This window comes from Theropithecus gelada, unplaced genomic scaffold (assembly GCF_003255815.1).
Source record: "Theropithecus gelada isolate Dixy unplaced genomic scaffold, Tgel_1.0 HiC_scaffold_15884, whole genome shotgun sequence".
In the NCBI taxonomy this organism is placed as follows: domain Eukaryota; kingdom Metazoa; phylum Chordata; class Mammalia; order Primates; family Cercopithecidae; genus Theropithecus; species Theropithecus gelada.
Window position 1 is genome coordinate 3,100,234 of NW_020257641.1, and position 26,316 is coordinate 3,126,549.

General features: G+C 44.8%; 1 protein-coding gene across 4 annotated transcripts in view; it reads left to right on the forward strand.

Annotated features, from left to right (window-relative positions):
- The window catches only part of LOC112617149 (ras-related protein Ral-B), a 53,139-nt gene that overhangs the window by 13,744 nt on the left and 13,079 nt on the right, over positions 1–26,316 (forward strand). For 2 of the 4 annotated variants that reach the window (XM_025373888.1, XM_025373886.1), the window contains exon 2: positions 22,767–22,931. In XM_025373888.1, the coding sequence (XP_025229673.1) occupies positions 22,818–22,931 (114 nt within the window). In that variant the 5' untranslated portion in view covers positions 22,767–22,817. Of the gene's footprint in view, positions 1–22,763; positions 22,932–24,946; positions 25,020–26,316 lie in introns of all 4 variants that reach the window. The other 2 variants (XM_025373885.1, XM_025373887.1) reach the window with 2 other exon arrangements.

Sequence of the window (26,316 nt, forward strand, 5' to 3'; positions counted from 1 at the left end):
CCAAATCACATAATCCTACTATATCTCTTTGCATTTAGTTACTAAATTCTTACCCCTCTCATGTAATTTATGGAAGTTAGAAACATCATTAGAGACCTTTCTTGAAAGCTAAATTTGGAGACAACATAACAACTAGAGTGGGAAGAGATCTAGGTGAACTCTGTAGTTTTCCAGTGTAACTTGTCTGCAGGTGGTATACAGGAGTCCCACTTTTCATTGGCTCTAGTTACTGCTAACCAGCCCCTGCTCTAGACATGCAAGACGCTTTTTTGTTTGTTTGTTTTGTTTTTTTAAATGAATGCATGTTGTTCTGAATGTTAGCGCAAAGAGAGCCGAGCACAGAGGAAAAGGAACTCTTCCCTCATCACACCGCGGAGTACGTAAGGAGGAGAGAAACTTACATTTACTGAGTGTCAGCTGTCTATTTGGCACAGATCCACTGATCCAAGCCATACCAGTTAAATATATGGCTTTGGAGATTTGACCATGGGCTGTCTTCTTTAGCTCCTCAGTTCTTTTGGTAGCCAGGAATATAAATATTGGTCTATGTGTACACATATTCTTAGATATTCCAAAAAGCAGAGGGGCCAGTAGGCAAGAGGGTTAATGAGCCTTGGATGGGTGACAGTGGAAAGAAAGATGAAGAGGATGTGGAAGTGAGTGTCAAAGAGGGACGGTATTGCTTACTATAGCAATTGCAAAATTCTAACCAGGTCTCAATTTCAAGTTTGTCACTTTAAAAAAAAGTAGCTGCTTGTAATTTTCCTTAGTGTTCTCTTGGCTGTTTTTGTTTTTGTTGTTGGTGGTGGTGGTGGCTAGTTGTTTTTTTAGTCGAAATCTAAATGCAGAAAAAGTTATCATTAATTGATAATTGCCAATATATTGTTTTCATTGTTGCTTTTGTCAGTGCTTTGTGGGCATTTTATAGATAGCACTGTTCCAAATTATGTAATTTTACTGAGTATACGGCATGAGTTGAAGGAAATTTAGTAGTTTGGTCCTGCGCGCCTGGCTGCCTGTAGGTTGCCCACATTTTGAATGAGTTTTCTGGGCTGCATAACAAATTTCCCCAAACTTAGCAGCTTAAAACAACAGACATTTATGATCTCACACAGTTTCTGAAGTTCTGGAATCTGGGGACAGCTTGACTGGGTGCTTCTGGCTCCCTCCTGAGGTTGCAGTCATCTGGAGCTCCACGGGGACCAGAGGATCTGTTTCCAAAATGGCAGACTCACATGGCTGTTGGCTGGAGGCCTCAGTTCTACACCCTGTGGGCCTCTCCACAGGGCTTTTCACAACATGGCTTTTCTCCCCAGAGAAAGTGATCTGAGGGGGGTGGGGAGAGAGGGAGAGAATGAGTATGATAATGATCAAGATGGAAGCAGCAGTATATTGGTGTCTGTTGTGGTTTCGCTGTGTCCCCACCCAAATCTCACCTTGATTGTAATCCCCATAATCCCCTCATGTTGTGGGAGGGACTCGGTGGGAGGTAATTGAATCATGGGGGCCTTCCCCCATACTCTTCTCCTGATAGTGAGCTGTCACATCATCTGATGGTTTTACAAGCATCTGGCATTTCCCCTGCTGGCACTCATTCTCTCCCCTGCTGCCCTGTGAAGTGGTGCCTTCTGCCATGGTTGTAAGTTTTCTGAGGCCTCCCCAGCCCTGTGGAACTGTGGGTCAATGGAACCCCTTTCCTTTGTAAATTACCCAGTCTCGGATATTTCTTCATAGCAGCGTGAGAGCAGACTAATCCAGTGTCTAATCTTGGAGATGGCATACCATCCCTTCTACTAGCATTCAGACCAGACCTGGTACAATGTGGGAAAGGACTACAAGAGGGGAGGTCAGGGCTCATCAGTATTCTTGGAGGCTGGCCACCACAACTTTTTTAAGGTTTAGTCCAAACATCATTGAGAAAATCTTTCTTGCAGATGTTCACTGAAGTATACTTTAGGAGATGGAAACACAGCTGGGGTCTTTACTATTCTAGAAGCTTTAATATTGTACGTGAAACTTTTGTGTTCTTTCTTCTGGTTCTTTGTCAGATGCTGGAATTAGCCAAGTATGCAGTAGCTTTGGAAATTAGAAATTCAGATCTTGCTGGTCCCTAAACCGAAAGGAACGTCTGAAGTTTTTTCTTTTACCCCAAAACAAGTTGGTAAAAAAATATTGACAGAGTGATCTCCTTTGATGAATGGCTTAAAATTAGTCATTCATTATCTGTGCGTTCTTAAAAGTAAAAGTCATTGGCAAAGTAGCTGAAAAATTTCGGAGAACCTAAACCCTCTTACTCTTCCCCATTATTTTAAAACTTTGGATACTGCTTGTTTGCCTAGCAGTTCTTCAGCTCTCTTTTGAGACCCTCATACATTTTCATTATCCACCTGGATAGAAGGGCGTTATTCTTTTAGCTCTGGATGAAATCTTCCTGAAGTGACTACAGGTAGAGAGAAGAGTTTCTGAATCCTGAGCCTGAGCCTGGCTAAATGACCTCTAAGTCCCTTTCATCTCTAAAAATTTTATGATCCTGATATTTTTTATAATGAATATCCTTTGAGTTGTGCATATTTATAATGAAAGATTTCATTAATCATGTTAAATTTCAACCTCAGAAGACAAGCTTTTCTGAGAATAGCTTTTGTTCTTCCCAATCCAGTTGAAGGTTGTTAGAGTCACTGTTAGGCAGAGTTGAAAAGTCAGCACTATTTGCACTTCCTCTGCTTCCTATTTTTGGCTCCTTTCCCATCGTCTGCCCTAATTTATGAGCTAGTATCTTTCTTTTCTTTCACTCTACTTTCCTTGTAATCTCCCTCCTTCCTCCCACAGGAAGGATTGGTGGCCAGTGCTTTACTGCTGATAGCTGATCCTATTGTGAGGAATGAATTTTAGCCAATGTGATACCTCTAGTAATACTTGCATGGCAAGCCTTTTAAACATCTCAAATTATATCTGTTCACTTAGTAAACACTGCCATTTTTTAACATCTTAAGTAGGTCTAAAATTTAGTCACTTTCCTCATGGGCATTATCATCTCCTTAGTCCCCACCATGTTGCCGGCCTGGCCTGGTACATACCCACATCTGCTCTTGACCCCCCTGTTTTTCTACTCTGTAGCCACGATTACCTTTTCAACATTCAAGTCTAATTATGTTACCCATTTACTTGAAATACTTAAGTGGCTCTCCAGTGCGTTCAAAGGTCCCAGATCCCTAAACTTGGCCTATACCGGGGTCTTGAATGATCCCTCCCTTCCTTTCCTCCTCAGTGGTATCTTGTACTGGGCTCCACCTTTCTCTCTGCTGCAGATAGCTGTGAAGGTCTTTCTCCAGTTTCTTGACTAGACTTTGCTTCCTCTTGCTTCAGGCCTTCCTGAATGCTGTGTGTGTGTGTGTGTGTGTGTACGCATGTGTGCATCAGGGTGGGGGGATATGGGAGGAGTCCTAGGTAGGAAAGCGCTTGGCACATTCACAGGGCTGGAGGAAGGCAAGGAAAAGGCCACGGAGGCCATGGGGTTTAGGTGCTGCTCATGGTGAGCCTTTAAGGAGCGTTAAGCACAGTGTCATGTGCAGTGTTAGAAGCTTCGTTGGAAGGGCTGTGTGGAGAACAGATTGAAGAGGGGCTGGAGTGGCAGTGAGGGGTCACTTAGGAAGCTGGGGCTGTTGAGTGGATGGTGGCAGAGAAGATAGAAGAAGTGCATGGATTTGAAATCTATGTTGGAGATGGAATCCGTAGAATTGGTGATGAATTGAGCTGGGGAGAGGCAATGGGAGTTAAGAATGACTTCCAGGTCATTGGTAATGGTAGGGATACTAGTAGTGACTTTGGTAGCTACTAAATGGGGGATAGTGAAGGAGCAGATTTTAAGGGGGAAGAATAAAGAGTTCTGTTTTGGGAATAAGTTGAGAATCCTGTGGCAGCCCAGTGGGCAGGGGCAGCAGCAAGGCTGTGAGCCTGGGGGCCAGGAGAGTGGGCAGGGCTGCATCCTCAGGTTCATAAGTTGTCTGTATAGCCACTGAGCTGTATGCGGTACCTGGGAAGAGAGTGCAGATGAGGAGGGAGCAAGACTGAACTCTGAGAAATGTTGCCATCTAGAGGGGGAGGAGGAATGCCTGGCAAGTGGCGCCGAGAAAGGGCCCAGAGAGCCACCTGGGAAGCGCTCAGCCTGTGGGAGAATGTGGGCTGTGGAAGCCAGGAGGGATGGCTTCAGGAGGGGGACGCTGGGAGGGGCCCTATACTGGCCTGCTGCGGGCCTTCCGTTTCCAGGCAGCATTTTATCGCTCTTGCTACCTGCTCATTTTAAAGAGGAGGAGGGCATGGGAAGGAAGAAAGAAGAGTTTTTATTGGAGCTAGCTACGTGGAGTTTGTGGGTGATCTTGATCTTACAAGTTTCTGTGAGCTTATGTTGGGAGGAAGTTGGGTTGGAATGGTTTCCATAAATAGTGAGGGAAGGAAACACAGACTTTTGCTACCCAGAGTGGGGCCTGTGGGTCAGGAGCATGATTAGAGACTAGGTTAGTGGTGCCGAATCTTGGGTTCCACTCCAGACCTACTGAATCAAAATATGCATTTTCACAAGATTCCCAGGTAAACTATGCGTTAAAGTTTGAGAAGTGTTAGCATAGATAATTCCTATAGAGGAATTGTGTCATTAGCTAGAAGGATATATGGGGGTCAAAGGCATGCACGCATGTGCGAGTCTTTAGGGTGAAGATTCAAGTCTACACACTGTTGGGGGTGATCCTGTAGCAAAGTAAAGACTGATGGGTGCTGCCGAAAAAGGGTAGTGGTAGGAATTAAGTTCTTGGGTATGGTGTTGGTGGAGGGCTCGGCCTTTGCTAAGAGCAGGATTGTGCACTCCATGAGGCTGGAGACAAGGAGAAGAAGGGCGTGGAAGGTTTGTAGATTTGGTGAAGGAGCTCTAAGGGAGTTTGGGCTTGATGGCTTGGTGTTCTCTGGGACAAATGAGGTTTGGTTATCTGTCAAGAGTGAGCAGAGGGAGGGCACGGGGTGAGTCACAGCGAGATTACTAGGAAGTGTGGGGGAGTGCCCATTCGTGGTTTGTGATCATAAGTGCATTGAAAGTGGAGTGCTGGCAGGCTGCTTTCTTGAGTTTCTTTTCCTCGACAGCAGCATTTGCGTGCTGGGTGCAGGTGCTGAAAACAGCGAGTGAGATGGAGGGGAAGGGAGCAGGGAGATGAGGTATCTGCAAGAGGGCTTTTCTCATGTCAGGCTTTGGGATCTAAGCTGGTGAGGGAGGCAGTGCAGCCCAGAGGGGCTTGTTACACAGACAGAGAGTGCTGGAGGCCAATGCTTGCAGGTTTCAAGAGGGCAGAGAATTGTGTGTGGGGTGGTATTTGAACAAGTGAGCAAGAAGGATGGAGGCTGAGGCTAGAGGGTTAGAGGAGGTAACTGTTTCTGGTGACGGTGAAGTTCAGGTTTTGACCATGACAATGTTAGATAGAATGAAGGAAAGGGTTTTCCGAGAAGAGAGGATCAAGGACTTGAGAGGGGCCAAGCTTGGCTGGGACATCCATATGCTCAGGTGTCACTGGGGAGGACGACGGGACTTGGGGTAGAACGGAAGTCTGCAGACCAGAAGCAGATGTCCTCAATAAATGGGAGAAGTGACCAGAAGGTCCGTAGTGGATAGTAACGAGGTGAGGGACAGGCTATTATGGCTGGAAAGCCCAGGCCTCAAACGTGTGGGGGCTTTTGTAAGAGGGAGGGGGCTAACGGAGGTACTGAAGTGCAGGCGACATTGGGGAGGGAGGAAGGACACATATCTGGTCTGTCTGGCCCTGAAGCACATGGCATGGAGGAGAAATAGCATCTGCTTGATGTGGTGTCCCCAGGGCACACCCAGGTCTCAGACAGAGCTAGAAGGTAGAGGAACATTCTTAGAAGAGGTAGAGGCTCTCGAAGGGTTTGCTGGGGTGCCTGAGGTTGCAGGGACCAGGTGGGTTAGCCATTTCAGGAGGTGGATGGAGTTCTGTTGGGTTGAGAGCCCTAGTCATAGGGAAGGGTGGGGACGCCTGTACTTCTGGTGGTGACTGTTCAGGACAGATGTTCAGCAGTGTGGTCCCCCTGAGAGGAGGGTGGTCCTGTTCTAGCACCGTAGTTCCCAAACGTGGCTGGGGAGGTGGCACCTTCCTTGTGTGATCCTCTCAGGCTTCACACACTGACACAGCAGGGAGGAGAAGGCAAGACTGTTTTGGTTAGAGCCATTTCAGGAGTTGCTGGGGAGATTTAGGGCAGGGACATCCTGAAATGCCCATTGGTTATGCCTCTAAGGGAAATTACATTGTGTTCTGAGTGGTGAAGAAAGAAGGGTATGAAGGGCTTCCGTTGATGAGAATGTGCCTGTGCTTGTTACCCGGTTGAGTATGCCTTTGGTACACGTTTTCCAGGTGTCCCTCCCCACTGCCCTGAGACGTAGGCAGGGCAGATATTGTCAGTGAGCGGGAATGACTTGCCTAATCCTCTAGTGAGTCAGTGGCTGAAGGAGGACTTGAAGCCAGGCCCCTTCATTCCTCGGGACAAGGGGAACTGCATCTGAGTAACAAGTCTTTTGCCTTACCTGTTTCTTAGGGACTGGCAGCTTTTCCTGCCTTAGCGTGTATTTGGCTCTGAGGCCAATTGCTTTTTCAAGACCTTCTAGAATATTAGAGTGATATTTATTTATTTATTTTGAGATAAGTTCTCACTGTTGCCCAGGCTGGAGTGCAGTGGTGAGATCACAGCTCACTGGAGTCTGGACCTCCCTAGGGTCAGTGATCCTCCCGCCTCAGCCTCCTGAGTAGCCGGGACTACAGGTACATGCCACCACACCCAGCTAATTTTTGTGTTTTTTGTAGAGATGGGTTTCGCCACGTTGCCCAGGCTGGTCTTAAACTCCTGGGCTCAAGCAATCTGCTGCTTTGGCCTCCTGAAATGTTGGGATTACAGGCATGAGCCACTGTGCCCAGGTGAGAGTGATGTTTAAAAAGCAGCTAAGTGCTTACTGAGAACTTCTTTTAATAGGTATTCCTTCGTTTAATCTTCATAACAGTCCTGAGGATATAGCCCTCCTGTATTTCATTTTATTTTTGAGACAGAGTCTTGCTCTGTCACCCAGGCTGGAGTGCAGTGGCGCAATCTTGGCTCACTGCAGCCTCTGCCTCCCAGGCTCAAGCGATCCTCCCACCTCAGTCTCCGAGCCCAGCTAGTGTTTTGTATTTTTGGTAGAGATAGGGTTTCACCATGTTGCTCAGGATGGCCTTGAACTACTGAGCTCAAGCAATCCGCCTGCCTCAGCCTCCTAAAGTGCTGGGATTATAGGCACGAGCCACTGCGCCTATCCTGTACTGTGTTTTATTTATTTATTTATTTGTTTGTTTGTTTGTTTATTTGAGTCTTGCTCTGTCGCACAGAGTGGAGTGCAGTGGCGCGATCTCGGTTCACTGCAACCTCTGCCTCCGGGATTCAAATGATTCTCCTGCCTCAGCCTCCCTAGGAGCTGGGATTACAGGTGCCCGCCACCATGCCCAGCTACTTTTGTATTTTAGTGGAGATGGGGTTTCACCATGTTGGCTAGATTGGGCTCAAACTCCTGACCTCAGGTCTGCCTGTCTCAGCCTTCCAAAGTGCTGGGATTACAAGCATGAGCCACTGCGGCCAGCCTATCTGCCTGTCTGTCTGTCTGTCTGTCTGTCTGTCTATCTATCTATCTATCTATCTATCTATCTTTTTTTTTTTTTTTTTTTTTTTGAGACGGAGTCTCGCTGTGTCGCCCAGGCTGGAGTGCAGTGGCGCGATCTCGGCTCACTGCAAGCTCCACCTCCCGGGTTCACGCCATTCTCCCGCCTCAGCCTCCGAGTAGCTGGGACTACAGGCGCCCGCCACCACGCCCGGCTAGTTTTTTGTATTTTTAGTAGAGACGGGGTTTCACCTTGTTAGCCAGGATGGTCTCGATCTCCTGACCTCGTGATCCACCCGCCTCGGCCTCCCAAAGTGCTGGGATTACAGGCTTGAGCCACCGCGCCCGGCTCTATCTATCTATCTATCTATCTATTCGAGATGGAGTCTTACTCTGTTGCTCAGGCTGGAGTGCAGTGGCGAGATCTTGGCTTACTGCAACCTCCACCCCCTGGGTTCAAGCCATTCTTCCTGCCTCAGCTTCCCGAATAGCTTGGATTACAGGCGCCCACCATCATACCCGGCTAACTTTTGTGTTTTTAGTAGAAACGGGGTTTCACCATGTTGGCCAGGCTGGTCATGAACTCCTGACCTCAAGTGATCGGCCCACCTCGGCCCCCCAAAGTGTTGGGATTACAGGTGTGAGCCACCGCGCCTGGCCTTGTCCTGTATTTTATAGATCAGACTGAGGACGAAAAATGTTAACCAAAACCGTTGGCTTCCTAATGGCAGACTTCAAGTCAAGGGTTTGTTTTCCTGTCCCACACTGTAGTTGGTATATAACTATTTTTTAAAAATTCTGGTAAAATGTACATAACATAAAATTCAACATTTTACTTATTTTCGGGGGTACAGTTCAGTGACATTAAGCACATTTACTTTGTTGTGCAGGGATCACCACTATCCATCTCCAGAACTTCTTCATCCCAAACTGAACCTCTGCACCCATTAAACACCAACTCCCCACTCCCCTCTTCCCCCAGCCCCTGGCAGCCGCCATTCTGTCCTGGTTTCTGACTCCCAGTGTGATTGTTTTGGGTACCTCATATCAGTGGAATCATAGTATTTGTCCTTTTGTGTCTTGCTTATTTCACTTAGTATAATGTCTTCAAGGGCGATCCATGTTGTAGCATGTGTCAGTTTCCTTCCTTTTTAAGTCTGAATATTCTATTGTACATTTATACTACATCTGATTTATTTGTTTATCTACTGATGGACATTTGGGTTGTTTCAACCTCTTGGTTATTGTATGCTGATGTGAACATGAGTGTATAAATATCTGTTGAAGTCCTTGCTTTCAGTTCTTCTGTATATACAGCCACGCATCACTTAATGACGCATAGGTTCTGAGAAATGCTTTTAAGCAATGTCATTGTTTTGCAAACGTCATGGTATATTTACACAAACCTAGGTGGCGTAGCCTACTATACACCGAGCCTGTATGGTACAGCCTTTTGCTCAACATGCTACCTGCACGTCATGTTACTGTACTGAATACTGTGGGCAGTTGTAACACAATGGGGAAGTATTTGTGTAAACATATCTAAATGTAGGAAAGGCCCAGTGACAGTACAGGACTGTAATCTTATGGGACCACTGTTGTATACGTGGTCTGTCATTGACAAACGTCTTTATTTGATGCGTGGAACTGTAGAACTACTATTTTTTGTTGTATATTTTCTCTCAGGTCTTTGTCTTAGAGCTTGTGCTCTGTGTTGCCTGCCTATGCATTTTTCTCCCTCTTTAGTGAACTTTCTGAGCCATAGATCTGTGTCCCTGAAATAAGTTTCAACATTTCACCTCATACTTGAAGCTCTTCCCCACCCCACTCTAATCCACTCATAGAGCACAGACCATGTAGTGGCTCAGAGTGTAGACTGCTAGGGCTCCAGTCCCAGCCCTGCCATCCACTAGTTAAGTGACCCTGGACAAATCATACAAATTCTGAGAGTATGCAATACACTAGAGATGCTATAGCAGTAGAAGTAGTAGTAGAATCTGTTTAAGTCTCTAAATAGGATTTTATTTGAATAAGTAATTCAGAATAGAGACACGTATGCTAATTCCAAATTTGCCTTCAGCTGTTAGGAGTCCCGTAGCTCTAATGTGTCCACAGCTGCCTCTTCAGGTAGCAGGAACTTCAGAGCGAATCTGTATAAATTGGTAACCATCTGTAAGGCTAGCAAAATCCCAGATTCCATGGGTGGGTAGAGGGGAACTTTATTTCAGAAATAATTATATTAAAATCAGCTTGCAAATTGCTCCCACCATCTATCATTGCTTTGTACTTTAGGAAAGTCATGAGATAAATGCATTAATGTTTCAGAGCATACTAGGCTGCACAGTGGCTCATGCCTGTAATCCCAACACTTTGGGAGGCTGAGGCAGGAGAGTCACTTGAGGCTAGGAGTTTGAGACCAGCCTGGGCAACCTAGTCTCTACCACGTTTGTTTTTTTTTTTTTTTTTGAGACAGAGTCTTGCTGTGTCACCCGAGCTAGAGTGTAGTAGTGCAATCTCGGCTCACTGCAAGCTCCGCCTCCTGGGTTCAAGAGATTATCCTGCCTCAGCCTCCCAAGTACCTGGGACTACAGGTGTGTGCCACTACGCCCAGCTAATTTTTGTAGTTTTAGTAGAGATGGGGTTTCACCATGTTGGTTGGCCAGGATGGTCTCAGTCTCTTGACCTCGTGATCCACCCACCTTGGCCTCCCAAAGTGCTAGGATTACAGGCTTGAGCCGCTGCACCTGGCCAAAAATTTTTTAAAATTAGCTGGGCGTGGTGGCATGTGCCTATAGTCCCAGTTACTCAGGAAGCTGAGGTGGAAGGACTGCTAGAGTCCCAAAAGTTGAGGCTATAGTGAGTCATGATCATGCCACTATACTCCAGCCTGGGCGACAGAGTGAGACCTTGTCTCAAAAAAGTAAGTAAAAAGCTTACCAGCTACCACTTATCTTTTTGAGGCCTCACAACCCAGGTGGAGAACACCAGCTCTGGTGTTTTATCTACCGAATGTTGATCGTCCCCTAAGTACCAGGCATGCTGGGCACACAGAGATGAATGGGCTTGAAGTGTGGTGGGAGAAACAGACCGCATCTTGGGGGAAATCACCACTTTCCCGAAGTGAAATGGTAGACAGTATTGACAGGCATGGGGGCCCTCTGAGACTGGGAGGATGAGCTGGCTGGGGGATATCTCGGAAGGTGAGGAGGAAATATTCCGGCTGAGTCTGAAATTATAGGCGATCCTCCTCCATCAGGAGGAAGGGCAGTCCTGGCAGAAGGAATAGCATGTGCACAGAGGTACAGACCGGAAGCAGCCTCCTGCTTACAAGAAGGGACTCCAAAGCCTTCTAGTTTTTGTTTTAATTTCATTTGTTTTTGTTAATTTAGTTTTTCTTTTTTTGGGGGGGTGGGTGGGGAGGGACAGGTAAAAAGGTGTCTGTTAGGGAACAGAAATACCTAAAACAAATTTCTTCAGGCAAACAAGAGGGCTAATTAGAGTTGTTTTGCATATCTAATGTCAGAAAAAAACAGTCAAAAATTGAAAGATAATTTAGATCACTTAATTCAACTTTCTGATTTTTATAGACATGGAAAGTGAGTCCGTAACGTGTATGAGCATATAAACATATTCCATTTCCTGGTGCTAATTAGAATAGCAGCTACACAAGGGAAGGGGAACTTGACCAAGGAGGTCACTTGACTCAGGCCAGGGTCTGGGTATGAGATCGGGAGGACTGGGTCCATCCTGTCTGAAGCTGGGTCAGGGAGCCAGGCAAACGAGTGAGGCAGGTGGAAGTAAGAGTGTAGCAGGCTTACGCTGGCTTTCAGATGGCGTATGACCCTTCCAAAAGCGGCAGCTGCTCCGTAGCACCAGCCGAGTCGTACTTAGGAATGTCAGACTTCTTGATTTTTTAAGAGATGCCAAAAATTTGGACTTTATGTGAAATCGTTCTTTAAAAAATGTAAGTAACTAAATGAATTTTTTTTTTTTTTTTCCCAGACGGAGTCTTGCTTGGTTGCCAGGTTGGAGTACAGTGGCACGATCTGGGGTCACTGCAACTTCCGCCTCCTGGGTTCAGGCGATTGTCTTGCCTCAGCCTCTGGAGTAGCTGGGATTACAGGCACGAGCCACCATGCCCAGCTAATTTTTGTATTTTTAGTAGAGATGGGATTTCACCATGTGGGCCAGGATGGTCTTGATCTCCTGACCTCATGATCCACCCTCCTTAGCCTCCCAAAGTGCTGGGATTACAGGCGTGAGCCACCGTGCTGGCTTAAATGAATTCTTAAAAGCACTATATGAACAAACAAAGTATGTCTGCAGGCCACCAAATTTTACAAATTGGCATCTCTGCTTTTGCCAAGTGGTGAAAGCTGATCCACAGCAAGGAAGAGAGACAGAGCCAGCACGTGGCGAGAATCACAGGGAAGGTCTGGCAGCTCTCAGGGCCCTGTGTCCAGTTCCTCCCGAGTCCCAGCCCTATCCTCGGCCTCCTTCCTGTAGCATAGTTTTTCGTTTTGAGTCAGTGACATACACTAGTAGTCTGCTAGTAAATCCCCCTTTGTGGTATAAGTTAATTTACCTTATGTTTCTTTTTGTGGAACTTTTCAAACATACACGAAAGGACAGAGAATAGTACATAATGCACTACCTTGTCACCATCAGTCAATGAATGACTAATCCGACCAGATGCCATGGCTTACGCCTGTAATCCCAGCTACTCTGGAGTCGGGGGCAGAGGGCCCAGGACGGGAGTGTGTGTGGGGGGTGTTGCTTGAGCCCAAGAGGTCAAGACTGTAGTGAGTCATGATCGCACCACTGCACTGCAGCCTGGGTTACAGAGCAAGAACCGGTCCTAAAATAAATGAAATCCAATCAGTGTTCAGATTTCCTCAGTTTACTTTGTTCAAATTAGGCAAAATAAGGAGTATGTGTTTTTTAAATTTTTTTATTTTTAAAGCAGAAGAAGAGACCAAGGCAAGCTTCAGATCAGGAGTGAAAGTCTATCAGAAAGCTTTAGAACAGGAAGGAAAGGAAAGAATAGAAGGAAAGTCCAACTTCATTGTTGCCAGTATTAACGTGTGTCCTACAACAATTCTTTGTTTATATATAAACAAACAAATTTTTTAAACAAATAACATTGTATTATATGTTTTCTGCACGTTTCTGATAGAATTTGGATTATTGCCATTTTGTACCTCCTAAATGGATACATCTGGACATTGTTCCCTGTCAGTACATATAGCACTTCCCCATTCTTTTCAATAGCTATATAATCTAAAATTTAGTTCTAATTTGGTTCGTTCCTTCTGTGGGTTCATGGTCTTGCTGACTTCAAGAATGAAGCTGCGGACCTTTGTGGTGAGTGTTACAGCTCTTAAAGGTGATGTGTCTGGAGTTTGTTCCCAAGATGTGTTCGGAGTTTGTTCCTTCTGGTGGGTTCGTGGTCTCACTGACTTCAAGAATGAAGCCGCGGACCTTCACAGTGAGTGTTGCAGCTCTCAGAGGTGGCACGGACCCAGAGAGTGAATAGCAGCAGGATTTCTTAGGAAGAGTGAAAGAACAAAGCTTCCACAGCATGGAAGGGGACCCAGGCAGGTTGCACCTGCTGGTTGGGGTGGCCAGCTTTTATTCCCTCGTTTGACCCCACCCATGTCCTGCTGATTGGTCCATTTTACAGAGTGCTGATTGGTCCATTTTACAGTGTGCTGATTGGTGCATTTTACAAACCTCTAGCTAGCCACAGAGTGCTGATTGGCGCGTTTTACAATCCCCTCGTAAGACAGAAAAGTTCTCCAAGTATCCACTCGACCCAGGAAGTCCAGCTGGCTTCACCTCTATCATAATTTATGCAAGAATTCCCCATTGATGGAAATTTTAAAGATTATTGTAGCATTCTTTGTGGTGACAAAAAATCATTCTTGTAATTATATCCTTATACTTTTATAGAATAAATTCCTAGAAGAGTTTTACAAACAATTCTTTTAGTTGTTGCTTATTTTTTCCCAAAAGGTTTTGACAGTTAATATTATTATCAGTAGTATTCATTTCCCCGAACTCTTGATGAACCCAATCTAATGTTTTATTTACATTTCCTTGACTACTAGAGAAACTGGGTTTACCTTCATATGTTTGTTATCTGTGACCACTTTTAGTTCTTCATTTTTTGCCCATTAAAAAAGTTAGGTTGTTTGACTTACTACTTTACAGGGGCTTTTTATATATTAGGGATATTACTTTGTTTTGTGTTGCAAATATTTTCTCCTAATCTGTTTGTCTTTCAGTTCTTCTTATAATTCTCTCTTGCTTTTCAAATTCTTTTCCCCTTTTTTAACTGTTGAATTAAAGATTCCTTACCATATTTTGATTCCCTGCATTTTTCCATTACTGCTTCCTGTTGGAACGCTTCTTTGAAAAAAACAACAGGAAGTTGAATTTTAACTCTACTGTTGAGTTTGAACTTTTGTAAAGTCAAAAGACAAAATTATCACAAATGTAGTTTAAAGATCTTAACTGGCTTTATTTGCAGTTCTGGTATTGGGTAGCACGTGATTCCATAAGATTGTGTTTGAGTGAGCTAAGGAGAGGAGGCTGACTTTGTGGACAGAGAAGGGCTGAAGAATGCAGAAACTAAGAACCCAAAATAGGCCATTTCAAAGTTACTTTCTTTGAAACAGGGATTCAGAACAGGGAGACAGAACAATGGAAAATAACTGGTTAAAATCGGGTTAGTTTTTGTTGTAAGGATTAAAACAAAGGAAAGGTCATTTCTATGATTATAGGAAAATGTGAATTTTCTGACTGAGGTGTGCCCTCCACCTTGACCAGTCTCCCCTTGGTGTTCTACTGAAACAGAGCCCTCTCTTCTCTCTTGTTTATTTAATATTTGTTATAGGTATGGATTTCTGGATCCCTAATTTTTCAGGGGTCTGTTTTCAATACCGTTCTTGTTTTTGTCCCTACATCGTCCCAGCTTTAGGATTGCCAGACTCAAATATTATTATGGCCAATATATTAGGTTACCTTCAGTTCATACTGTCTGGAGGAGTGCTGAATGCAGTTATTTGCAGGTGTATAATGTTTGACTGTTTTGCTGAGTGCTTCTGTTGCCATATTACTCAGGACACAGAATTTTAGGAGGGGGACTGAGAGTTTAGTTTCCCGTAGGTTTTCAGATTCTCATTTGTGATTTTCATGACAACCCTATGATACTGCAGGGTGGTATTTGGACTCGACTTACCAATGCATTTCCTCTTTGCTCAAGCTTAACGAAAGACTGACTATATTAGCCTATGGGCTAAGGCTAGTAGAAACCACCTCTTCATCCTACCATGTATGGTTTTATATACTGTGATTTGCTTTCAAAATACATTTTGCTTCTCAAGTGAATATAGGTTCTGGTATTTGGTTTTATGCTAAGTGATAGAGAGTCCTATCTAATATTAGTGTTTCATATAACATAACATAGAAAAACCATTTCCCAGTGCCCTTGCCTCCCCTCCCCAACAAGTCATCTAAGTGGACATTCTTAGTTTGGAGTGTCTTGTTATTCTATATCCTTGTTGATTCGGTGCCTTACAAGCTAAGATGGGCTGGAGGCTCCCTGTTTTCTCTAGAATCAGAGTTTCTTAAGATGGCACTTTAGGCCCATTTGTAGACAGACAGAGCTATCTTTGGAGACTCATTACCCAGGCACTTCCCCATCCCATACTTTATGCTTCAATATTATGTGATGCCTGAACCCACTGTGATGTTTCATGCCTTTGTTGCTTTGCATGTGCTATGTATTAAGCTGAAACATGCTCTCACTCCCATCTGCTGAATGGACTGTTATTCACCTTTGGAGCCTTCCTGATTCCCTTTTCCTGGAGTTCATTATGCTTTCCATTATGTCTTGTACCATCTTTATCATTGCATGTGAGAAATTACATTAAAATGCTTTATTTATAGAAGTCTCATTGGGAAGACTGAATTTTCTAAGGGGAGAAACCCAAAACTTGGCACAGAGTAGAGCCCAAATGTTTTTTGAACAAACTTGAGTCAAACAACAGAGCTTTTGTGCGAGTAGATAGAAACATGTTGAAGGGTGCCGTCTTAACTCAGGCTGCCATAACAAAATACCATAGACTGGGTGGCTTAAACAACAGGAATTGATTTTCCCACAGTTCTGAGGCTGGAAGTCTGAGATGGGGCACCAACATGGTGGGTTCTGGTGAGTGCTCTCTTCCTGCCTTAGAAGAAGAGGAAGAGATACCTGAGCTGCCTTCTCACTGTGTCCTCACATGGTGGAAAGAGCCCAGGTATCCCTTCCTCTCCTTATAAGTGCACCCATCGAATAGGATCAGGGCCCTATCCGTATTACCTTATGGTTTGCAAGCGGTCCCCACCCCAAGATGTAGTTCTGAAATTGTTAGTGAATTCAGTGGGGGAAGTCTAATTGCTTTGGGGAAAATGAATGTCTGTGCTTCATGTTAGGGATGAAGTATATGCAACTTGTACTGAAATACATCAGAAAATGAGATGCATTGATGGGTAGAGAGATGACAGATGAATGGATTTATGATAAAGCAAATGGAGCAAAATGTTGATTGTAAAGTCCAGGCGGTGAGTGTATGGATTCACAGGACAGTTCTTTCAGTTTTTCTTAGTGTTTGAAACTTTTTGGGATAAAATGTTGGGGAAGATACCTGTATTTTTTTCAGAAAACATTTATTGGGTAGGCATTTCTATTATAGCCATTAAATCATTACTGTGAGCTTCTTAAACTTGACTGATTATTTTTTCCTTCCTGCTCCTTTTCCTCCTGTCTTTAGTCAGTTCCCTCAGATCTCAGTTCATATGATGTCCCTCCAGGAAACTTCCTCTGACCTTCCAGCCTGATATAGATGTGTCTTTCCATGTTCCCAGGGCACCACTTGCATACTTCTGCCATAGAATTTATCATCTTGTACTGTAATCATTTACTTACTAATCTGTCAGAACCACTAGTCTTTGAGTTTTTTGAGGGCAAAGACTATGTTCTGGAATGTTTTTGGTACAAGAAAAAGCAAACACAACAATAGACTCTCTGTGGCTTAAACAGTTATAAGTTTCTTATCTCGAATACCCTGTGTCATCACCCGATGGGTCTTCCTGCCCACTGCAGAGACAAAACCAATTCACTGAGACCACGGTATTGCAGTAAAGAGAGTTCAGTGGACTTGAGGCTGGCCACCTGGGAGAACTGGAATTATCAGTCAAGTCAGTCTCCCTACAGGCTCAGAGGTTAGAGTTTTTCAAGGATATTTTGGTAGGCAGGGGGTTAGGGAAAGGGTGCTGCTGGTTGGTTGGGGATGCAATTATAGGGTTGTGGAAAATGGTGCTTGTGCACTGAGTCCACCTCTGGATGGTGGTGAGGAACCACAGGACTGGTTGAGTCATGAGTCCAGGTGGGGTCAGTCTGAAAAACATCTCAAAAGACCAATGTTAGGCTTTACAACACTGATGTTATCTAGAGGAGCAACTAGGGTAGTCCCAATCTTGTGACCTCTGACCATGACTCCTGAGCAGTAAGGGATTATAGAAAGGAGGCCTATATTTTAGCGGAACTCGGGCCCCTCCCATAATCCTAATCTCATGGCCTTTTACTAGTTTTATAAAGGCAGTTTCAGTCCCTGAACAAGGAAAGGATCAATTTTAGGGAGGGACTATTATCCTTGTTAAACTAGAAATTCCTCTCGTGGTGGGTGTGGCCTATGCCCAGGAATAAGAGAAGATGCCAGCCTGTGAGACCAGAGGCACGATGGAGTCAGCATGTTGGGCTTCTCTCACTGTCAGAATCTTTGCAAAGCAGTTTCACCCAAAGTCTGGAGGTTGCTGTTTCCAGGATTGGTTCAGTGAGGGGCATGTGGTCAGCACCTCTACCTTCCCTGTTCTTTCCCTTAATCGTGCCAAGTTGACTGAAGCAGTGATATAGGCTGGAAATATCCACTATGGTTATTTCAGTTTTTGAACTTTAAGGACAGATATTTTGGGAAGTATCTGGGTGTGCTGAATAGTTTTCAATTCATTTATTATTTCTTCTATGTAGATTGACTTTGTTTTTGAAAATAGCAGTTCAGAATTAGATAACTACACCTGTTTGAAAGTATCCCCCCACCTCCAAGCCTGGAAAAATATCCGTTTCAGACGGCCATAATAATTCATAGGACCAGGACTGCTTCCGAGAAATTGTGTGACAGGTTGATGGTCTGGAGGTTCCAACCTCATTCACAAACCTCAGCTCTGTAGGAAACGGTGTGGACCAGAAATGAGGCCAGAAGTAGTTTCACCTTCTAAACGCAAGCCTTTTGGGGAGGTCTGCTTCTTATCCCATTTATTCTATTTTAGCCACATTTCAGTGTGCATAATTATCTAGTTAATTGCTTAGTTCACTTATTTAAAAAAAAAAAAAGCTCGTAATTCGCAAAGGGAAAGTAGAAAGAACGCTTGGTGTAGGCAGGTAAATGGTCAAGTGTAGCGGGGAGAACAGCAAATGTGATCTGGACTCCTGGCAGCCAAGGCCCTTCACTAACTGATGAGTGCCCTGAGGTCATCAGGAGAAAGCTTGATTATGTTCAGTCTTTGCTGTTTCAGAAGACAGAGAAATCTAATACATGAAAAGTAACTTGCAATACTATGTAAATATGGCCTCAAACAGGTTTTAAATATAGGAAGGTGTAGATAAAATTCTGGTATACACAGTTAATAGTGAGTATCTTTGGGTGATAGAATAATAGGTGCTTTTTATGTGTATTCTGTAAATTTGCTATGAGCATCATTACTTTTCATTTAAAATACTTAAAAAGTATTTTAAGCATTCAAAATGGTTCTTTTTCAACTCCATCTGGTCTTTCAATGATGTCATTTTTTTTCACATTTTGTTTTTGTCTTTGTTAAAATTGATCAACTAATACTTTTTATAACACTTGCCTGAAGAGTCCTGCTTGTTACTGCTATTGACTCTCATGAATTGCGATTTGCTTGTGTTTTGTGAGTTGGAATTGTAGGCTTTACCTGTGAGACTCACGAACTGTCTTCATTGCTCCTTGTTCCCCCAGAGAGGTTTCATTTAGCATTCTCTGGGGTTCCAGCACTATGGGCATCCTGGGACCACTTTTCATGTTACTTTATTGGCTTTGGAGGAGTGTTGTGGGTATAGGTTTTCAGGGGAGAATTTCCTACAGCCAGAGCCCAGGCAGACAAGCTTCCTTGTCATTTTCCTCTGTTGGCTCACAGATGGTATGCTCCTTCAAGGGTCTTGATTTCTCAGTTCTCAGTTGAAAAGGTGTCTCAATTCTAACTCCTACCTTGTGTGTGTGTCTGGTCTCCCAGCCATGTGAATGTGTGTGTGTGTCCATGCGCACACATACACATGTACGTTAAATCCTAGATTACCAAGAACAGCAACCATCCAGAACTGCAGGAACTGCTGCTCTTACTGCTCTGATTCTTTCCTGTTTGGGGATCCTTGCTTTCTTTTGAGCTCAGCTGTGCATTTAAGGGCAATTCTAAGCCTTGGCTGCTCATGAGGATCACCTGGGAATCTTTTAGAATTTCCTGTGCCCAGGTCGCATCTCAGATCAATTCTTTCAGAATCTAGGGTAGGACCCAGGCGTAAGGATGTTTCTGAAGCTCCCTGCATGATTCTGTTGTGTAGCTAAGAATGGGAACCACTGATTTAAAATGATGTTGTTTTATTTCACCCAATGATGTGTGTGTGTTGTGTGTGTTTATTTTTCTAGTGGGGATGTTTTCAGGCTATCTCATCAGCAGTAATGGAAATAGGAGTCCACCATGTTGTAGTTAGAATGAACACCATCTTAAAGTGGCCTCGTTGTCTGGGGTGACACCCAGAGTTCTTGGTCTCATGGCCAGGGAAATCAAGGATGCAGACACACCAAGGGTGAGGTTTAGAGCAGAAATTGAATAGGTGAAAGAAAGAGAATGGTTTTCTGCTACAGAGAGGGGTCCTGGAAAAAGGGTTGCCATCCTGCAGTGAAATGCAGAGTTTTTTATAGATGAGCTAGTGGGGAGGCAGTATCTGATCTACATAGGGTGTGTAAAACTGGTTAGGACCAAGTGTGCCATCTGCATAAGGCATGAATCTCTGGCAGCCCCCATCACAGTCTTTCATTATGCAGGGGGGTCCTCAGCCTGAGCTACTCCATGTTGCTTATTTCTTTCCTGTTGTGCATGTGCTAAAAACAGGGGAGGTGGAACCCCCATGGTGAACATACTTGGCCTCAGGTAGCCTTTCTATTGGTGCAGCTGCTGGCGTGCAGCTGTGCAAGCTTCTGGCTTCCTTATCTATGTGTGCAGCCTGATCTTCCAGGCTGCTCTTTTTCAGAAAATAAGTGATTTCTTGGGCTGCTTTTTGTTAGAAGGGAAGTTCTGGCCAGGTGCAGTGGCTCACACCTGTAGTTCCAGCATTTTGGGAGGCTGAGCCAGGGAGTGGATCACTTGAGGTCAGGAGTTTGAGACCAGCCTGGCCAACATGGTGAAACCCCATCTCTACTAAATATACAAAAATCAGCCAGGCAGGGTGGTGCGTGCCTGTAATCCCAGCTACTCAGGAGGCTGAGGCAAGAGAATTGCTTGAATTGGGAGGCAGAGGTTGCAGTGAGCCGAGATCGTGCCATTGCACTCCAGCCTGGGCAACAGAGTGAGACTCTGTCTCAAAAAAGAAGAAAAAAAAAAGTTCTGCCGAGGACTCTTTGCCCTCACTATTTGCCTAAATGGTTTCTTTCTACCTCCAGTATCACTCTTACAATTAGATGGGATGGAAACCAACATTGATTCATTCCTACTGTGTGGTTGGTGCTGTGCCTTGGTCTTTCCCATGCGTATCCCATTTAGTCCTCAGAACATTCCTGCAAGGTAGGTGGGTGGTTGGTTTTATGCACGTAAGAAAACTGTCTTGGAGAAACTGAACTAGTTCTAGGGTCACACAGCTCACAAATGGCAGAACCAAACTCAGGCCTGCCAGATGCTCAAGCCCTACCCTTTCTCCTTGTGTTTTGGTGTATGTGAAATAGGTTTTTCCATCCAAATTGGTTAAAATAAAGATTGGCACTTGGGTTACAGTAGATTCCAAGTCCCTGTTAAATATACTTACTTGGGATGCTTTGCCATCCAACAGTACTGGAGTTGCTGTATTCATTTTATCTTCCTTCTGATGAGGGCAAACTGGTTTTGAGATTTCTTCTTTTAATTCTCATGTGTCATGAAGGGGTATTTATTCTTGAACTCACTTTAATCAACCAGAGGGATGTGTGAGGCTGTGTAAGAGTGTGAGAGCATATGTGTTTGTGAGAATATGTGTGTATGAGAGCATGAGAGTGCATGGGAGCATGTGTGAGTGTGTTGTGTGAACATGTGAACATGTATTTGTTAGAGCATGACAGCATGCATGGCATGAGCATGTGAACATGTATGTGTTAAAGCCTATGAGATCGTGTGTGAGCATGTGAACATGTATGTGCGAGAGCATGCGTGTGGTGTGAGCACGAACATGTATGTTAGAACATGTGGGAGCATGTATGAACATGCGAACACGTGTGTGTTAAGAGCATGAGCATGTGTGGTATGAGCATGTGACCATGCATGTGTTAGAGCGTGTGAGTGGTGTGAGCATGAACATGTACGTGAGAGCATGTCTGAGCATGTGAACACGTGTGAGAGTGTGTGAGCATGTGTGGTGCGAACATGTATGTGTTAGAGCATGTCAGAGTGGTGTGAGCATGAACGTGTGTGTGGTATGAGCATGTAAACATGTATGTGTGTTAGAGCATGTGTGAGTGTAGTGCATGTGTTGTGTGAGAGCATGAGTGTACCTGTGAGAGGACAAGTGTGTGCGTAATAGTGTATGGAGAGTGTTGAGAGTGTGTGACCTTGAGTGTACATATGAGAGCACAAGGTTGAGAGTGTGTTGCGAGAGCATTGTGAACGTGTTATGAGTGAAAGTGTGTGTATATGAGTGTGTGATAGTGCGTGTGTGATGAGTGTGAGCTTGTATGTGAATGTGAGCATGTATGACAGCATGTGTGTGAGCATGTGATAGTGTGTGAGAGCAAGTGTGTGAATGTGTGTGAACGTGAGAACATGTGAGAGCATGTGTGAATGTGAGAATGTGAGCCTGAGAATGAGTGATAGTGTGTGAGAATGTGTGTGTATGTGAATGTGTGAGTTAATGTGAGCATGTGTGTGAATGTATATGTGAACGTGTGTGAATGTGAGCGAATGTGTGTGAATGAGAGCATGCGTGAGTGAATGTGCGGGGATGTGTGTGAATGTGAGTGAATGTGTGAGTTAATGTGAGCGTGTGTGTGAATATGTGTGTGTGTGAATGTGAATGTGAATGTTAATGTGAGCATGTGTGTGAATGTGTGAATGTGAGCGTGTGTGAGAGAATGTGTGTGAATGAGAGCATGTGTGAGTGAATATGTGCGCGAGCATGTGTGAGTGAACATGTGTGAATGTAAATGTGAGAGTATGTGAATGTGAGCGTGGTGTGTGTGGGTGTGAGCGGGTGTGTGTGAATGTGGGCACGTGTGAGCGTGTTAGTGACCGTGTGTGTGTGAACATGAAAGTGTGAGCGTGTTGTGAGTGTGTGCACGTTATGGGGTAGAGGGCACGAGGGCAAAGCGAGGAGTGAAGCTAAAGAGCTGGGGATTGAGGTCCCGAGCTGTTCTCCGCAGCAGCCGAGGACCGGGCAGAGAGGTAGGAAACTGGGGCCAAGAGCGGTTTGGTCTCTGCCTCAGTGAGGCCCTGCTGAGGGTCTGATGATTTTTGGTGACTGGGTGTCCTCTCTATCCTGCCCAGTGAGGCGGGTGCGGGGTGTGCGCCCCCGTTTCTCCCCTCTAGCCTTGGCTTTGCCCCAGCTCTGCTGGGGTAAGTGACTTCCCGAGTTGTTGGAGGGCTTGCATCTCTGCCCTGAGCCTGGAAGGAGTACTTTCCTGTTGGAATGTCTGGGTTAGTTAGGCTTTAATGGAGGATGTGAATGACGTTTGGTTTCAGCTAGGTTGAAAGCAAATCGCCTCTAAGTCTTTGTCTTTGTCATCAGCAGCTCTTCACTGGGTCATCTGTCTGTGTGTCACAGCCTCAGAAGACCAGCGAGATGGCTGCCAACAAGAGTAAGGGCCAGAGCTCCTTGGCCCTCCACAAGGTGATCATGGTTGGCAGTGGAGGCGTTGGCAAGTCGGCCCTGACGCTTCAGTTCATGTATGACGAGGTAAGCCCTGCTAGGCACAGACCACCTTCCGATGGCATTGGCTGTAGCAGTGTCCCTGCTCCCACTGTTTCTGTGCCAGTCCTCCTGTGCACAGGGGTTCACGGAGCAAGTCTGTGGTGAGGTGGCTTCCTAGGAAGGTCTAATCAGCATAAGATCTGGATTGCTGATTCTAGGTAAATAATTTCAACTCCGGTAGGGGTGTGAGAGATCTCTGCAGGCATCGTTTCTGTTGTTACACTGCAAGCTTTCTTTCTGACCAAAGCAAGGGAGGAGAGAGGAGCCTTTGTATAGGTTTTCCAAACAACACGAGCATTTAGCCTTGCACTTGTCAGTCATGGGAGAGAGTGAAAGGGGAGCTGAGTTATCATATAACTTAATCCTTTCCCAAGTGATAGACATCAGATCCAGTTCTCCCGTGCGGCAAGGTAAAGCTTGCACTATCCTTGCCCAAAATTTACGTCACGTACTTAATGTGGATAACATGACTGGTGTTGAGTTCAGTGTGACAACACAGCATTGATCCCCAGAGCCACAAAAGTCCCTGCTTGAGCTGTTTCCTAGGATACTAGGCCTACTGTGGGCTGTACGTCTGCAGATTCAAGCAATGTAGAATGAAACGTTGCAGAATGAAAATATTTGGGGAAAAAAACCCAATGGAAAATAACAATACGACAATAAAAACAATATAAATTGAAACATGCGGTGTAACAACTATTTGTGTAGCCATTTCATTGTATTATGTATTATAAGTAATCTAGAGATGATTTAAAGTGTACGGGAGGATGTTATATGTAAATGCTGTGCCATTTTGAGGGACTTGAGCATCTGCAGATTTTGGTATCTGATGGGGGTCCTGGAACCATTTCTCTAAGGATACCAAGGGATGACTAGTACAGGCAGGCAGAGTGTTCCCAGCAGAGCTTAAACCTCAGGGACTCTCACTTGCATTGCAGCCGCATTGGCTTTGTGAGATTTGCAAAAGAAAGCTGTTGCAACCACATCAGTTAAGATCACTATCTCTTTTCACTAGACTTTCCCATTGTCCTGCTTCCTCTTATACTGGGTGCAGTTGGTGTGGCCATGGGCATTTTCGGCCTCTAGCTGAGGGAAGTTGAATTGGGCTGGGTTGGGTGGGAATAGTGGTATGTGTTGGTGTGGTTTGGAGTCATGTGGTGTGTGGCGATTATCGCTGTCTTCAGGAGTACTCCCACTGCCCACTGTGCTGACGTGAGAGCATCGTGATGTGAGGTGCAGGGCCGGGGTGGATCCCGATGTGAACCTGTCCTGTGGCACCGTCTGACACAAGAATGTTAAAGCTAGAAGCTAGAAACTGGGCCAGAAAAGTCTTTCAGATCTTACAGCTTCTTACGGTGAAACTCAATAGAGATTTCCTAAATTTGGCAGTAATCCCAAAACTTTCATTACTAGAAATGCCATGTAGTCACATGCACATGTATGTTTATTGCAGCACTATTTGCAATAGCAAAGACGTAGAACCAACCCAAATGCCCATCAAAGAGAGACTGGATAAAGAAAAGGTGGCACATATACACCATGGAATACTATGCAGCCATAAAAAAGAATGAGTTCATGTGCTTTGCAGGGACGTCAATTAAGCTGGAAGCCATCACTCTCAGCAAACACAGGAACAGAAAACCAAACACCACATGTTCTCATAAGTGGGAGTTGAACAGTGAGAACACATGGACCCAGGGAGGGGAACATCACACACTGGGGCCTTTCAGGGGGCGGGGGGCAAGGGGAGGGAGAGCATTAGGACAAATACCTAATGTATGCAGGGCTTAAAACCGAGATGACGGGTTGATGGGTGCAGCAAACCACCACGGCACATGCATACCTATGTAACCTGCACGTTCTGCACATGTATCCCAGAACTTAAAAAAAAAAAAAAGTGATGTAGTTGTGAAGCTGAAAGAACCTCTTTTAAACTGTCAGTACAAAAGAAATTTTCATTAACCATGCTAAAGGAAAGACTAAATTATTTTTCTCTATAGGAATATTTCAAAATCATTGGCATATGACAAGAAAAAATACACAGCAAACAAAAAAGTAGAAGGTATTCTAGAGGTATGTCAGGCAGTTTAATTAATAAAAATACTGTTATTTTGCTGGATTTAGTGATGTCAGTGCTGTTTGTATTAGTTTTTTTTATTACTGTATAATCACAAAGTTAGCAGGTTAAAACAACATACATTTATCATTCCATAGTTTCCATAGGTCCAGAATTGGAGCCTTAGCTGGGTCCTCTGCTCAGGGTCCCACAAGGCTCCAATCAAGGTGTCAGCTGGGGCTCTGACCTCTTCTGAGCCTTGGGGGTCCTCTTCCAGGCTCCCTAATTGTTGGTAGAATTTAGTTCCTTGTGGGTGTAGGACACAGGTGCTCAGATTCTGCAAGTCACCTGCAGGCCTCTGCCACGCGCCCTCTCCATAGGCAGCTCATACCACGGTGGCTTGCTTCTCCAAGGCCAGCAGGACAGTCTCCAGTCTCCAGCCAGCCAAGACGGTCTTATATCATAGGGGTATTCCCTTCACCTCACTGAGAGTCACCAGGGAGTGAGAGTGCTGGAGTACTCATCTTTAAAACTTTATAATGGATTATGATTTCTCATTCTTTGTCAACATTTACTTTAATGTCCAGTATTACATGTGTAATTTTGTATCTTAAGGAAGGGCCCCCGTAATGAATAAGCTTCAAACCCAAACCTGGATATCCTCCCGGGTCGTGCTCCCCATGTCTTATAATGAGACACTTTTGTGTTTGATACCTGCTTTTCTTTATCTTATTCTGAGAGTCAAACTGGATAAATCTAATGTAATCTGCTGAATTTCCCCAAAACATTTTTGTGCAAGAGAAGCAGGTTGGGAGATCTGCACCTGCTTTGGAGGTCTGTCGTTTGTTTTTGCTCAAAAACTTATAATTTGCTTACTAAAGCTTTTTTTCCCTCTGTAACAGAAGTTGGGGAGGAGAGGGGGTGAGTAGGGGAATTAGCATTAGGGAGATAGGATTAGAGAAGTAGTTGTTAATAGAGGCGAGAGAAGGGGATTTTGCTTCCCCAGGGAGTATTCGTAAGTGCTTGGAGACATTTTTGGTCGTCACAGCTTGGGGGAAGATGCTACCAACATCTAGTGTATGGAGGCCAAGGATGCGCTCAACATCCTACATCACACAGGACAGCCCCCAACAAAGAATTAACCAGCACAAAATAGCCACAGTGCCACTGTTGAGAAACCTGCGTTAGAGGCAGAGCTGTGGCAGATCCGAGGAGAGATTCCCCTATAGTGTTAGTGATTGAGATGCCCCGGTTGCCAGTTCCAAGGGCAAGTTCAGATACAGAGCTGGGGCCGGGCGCCGTGGCTCATGCCAG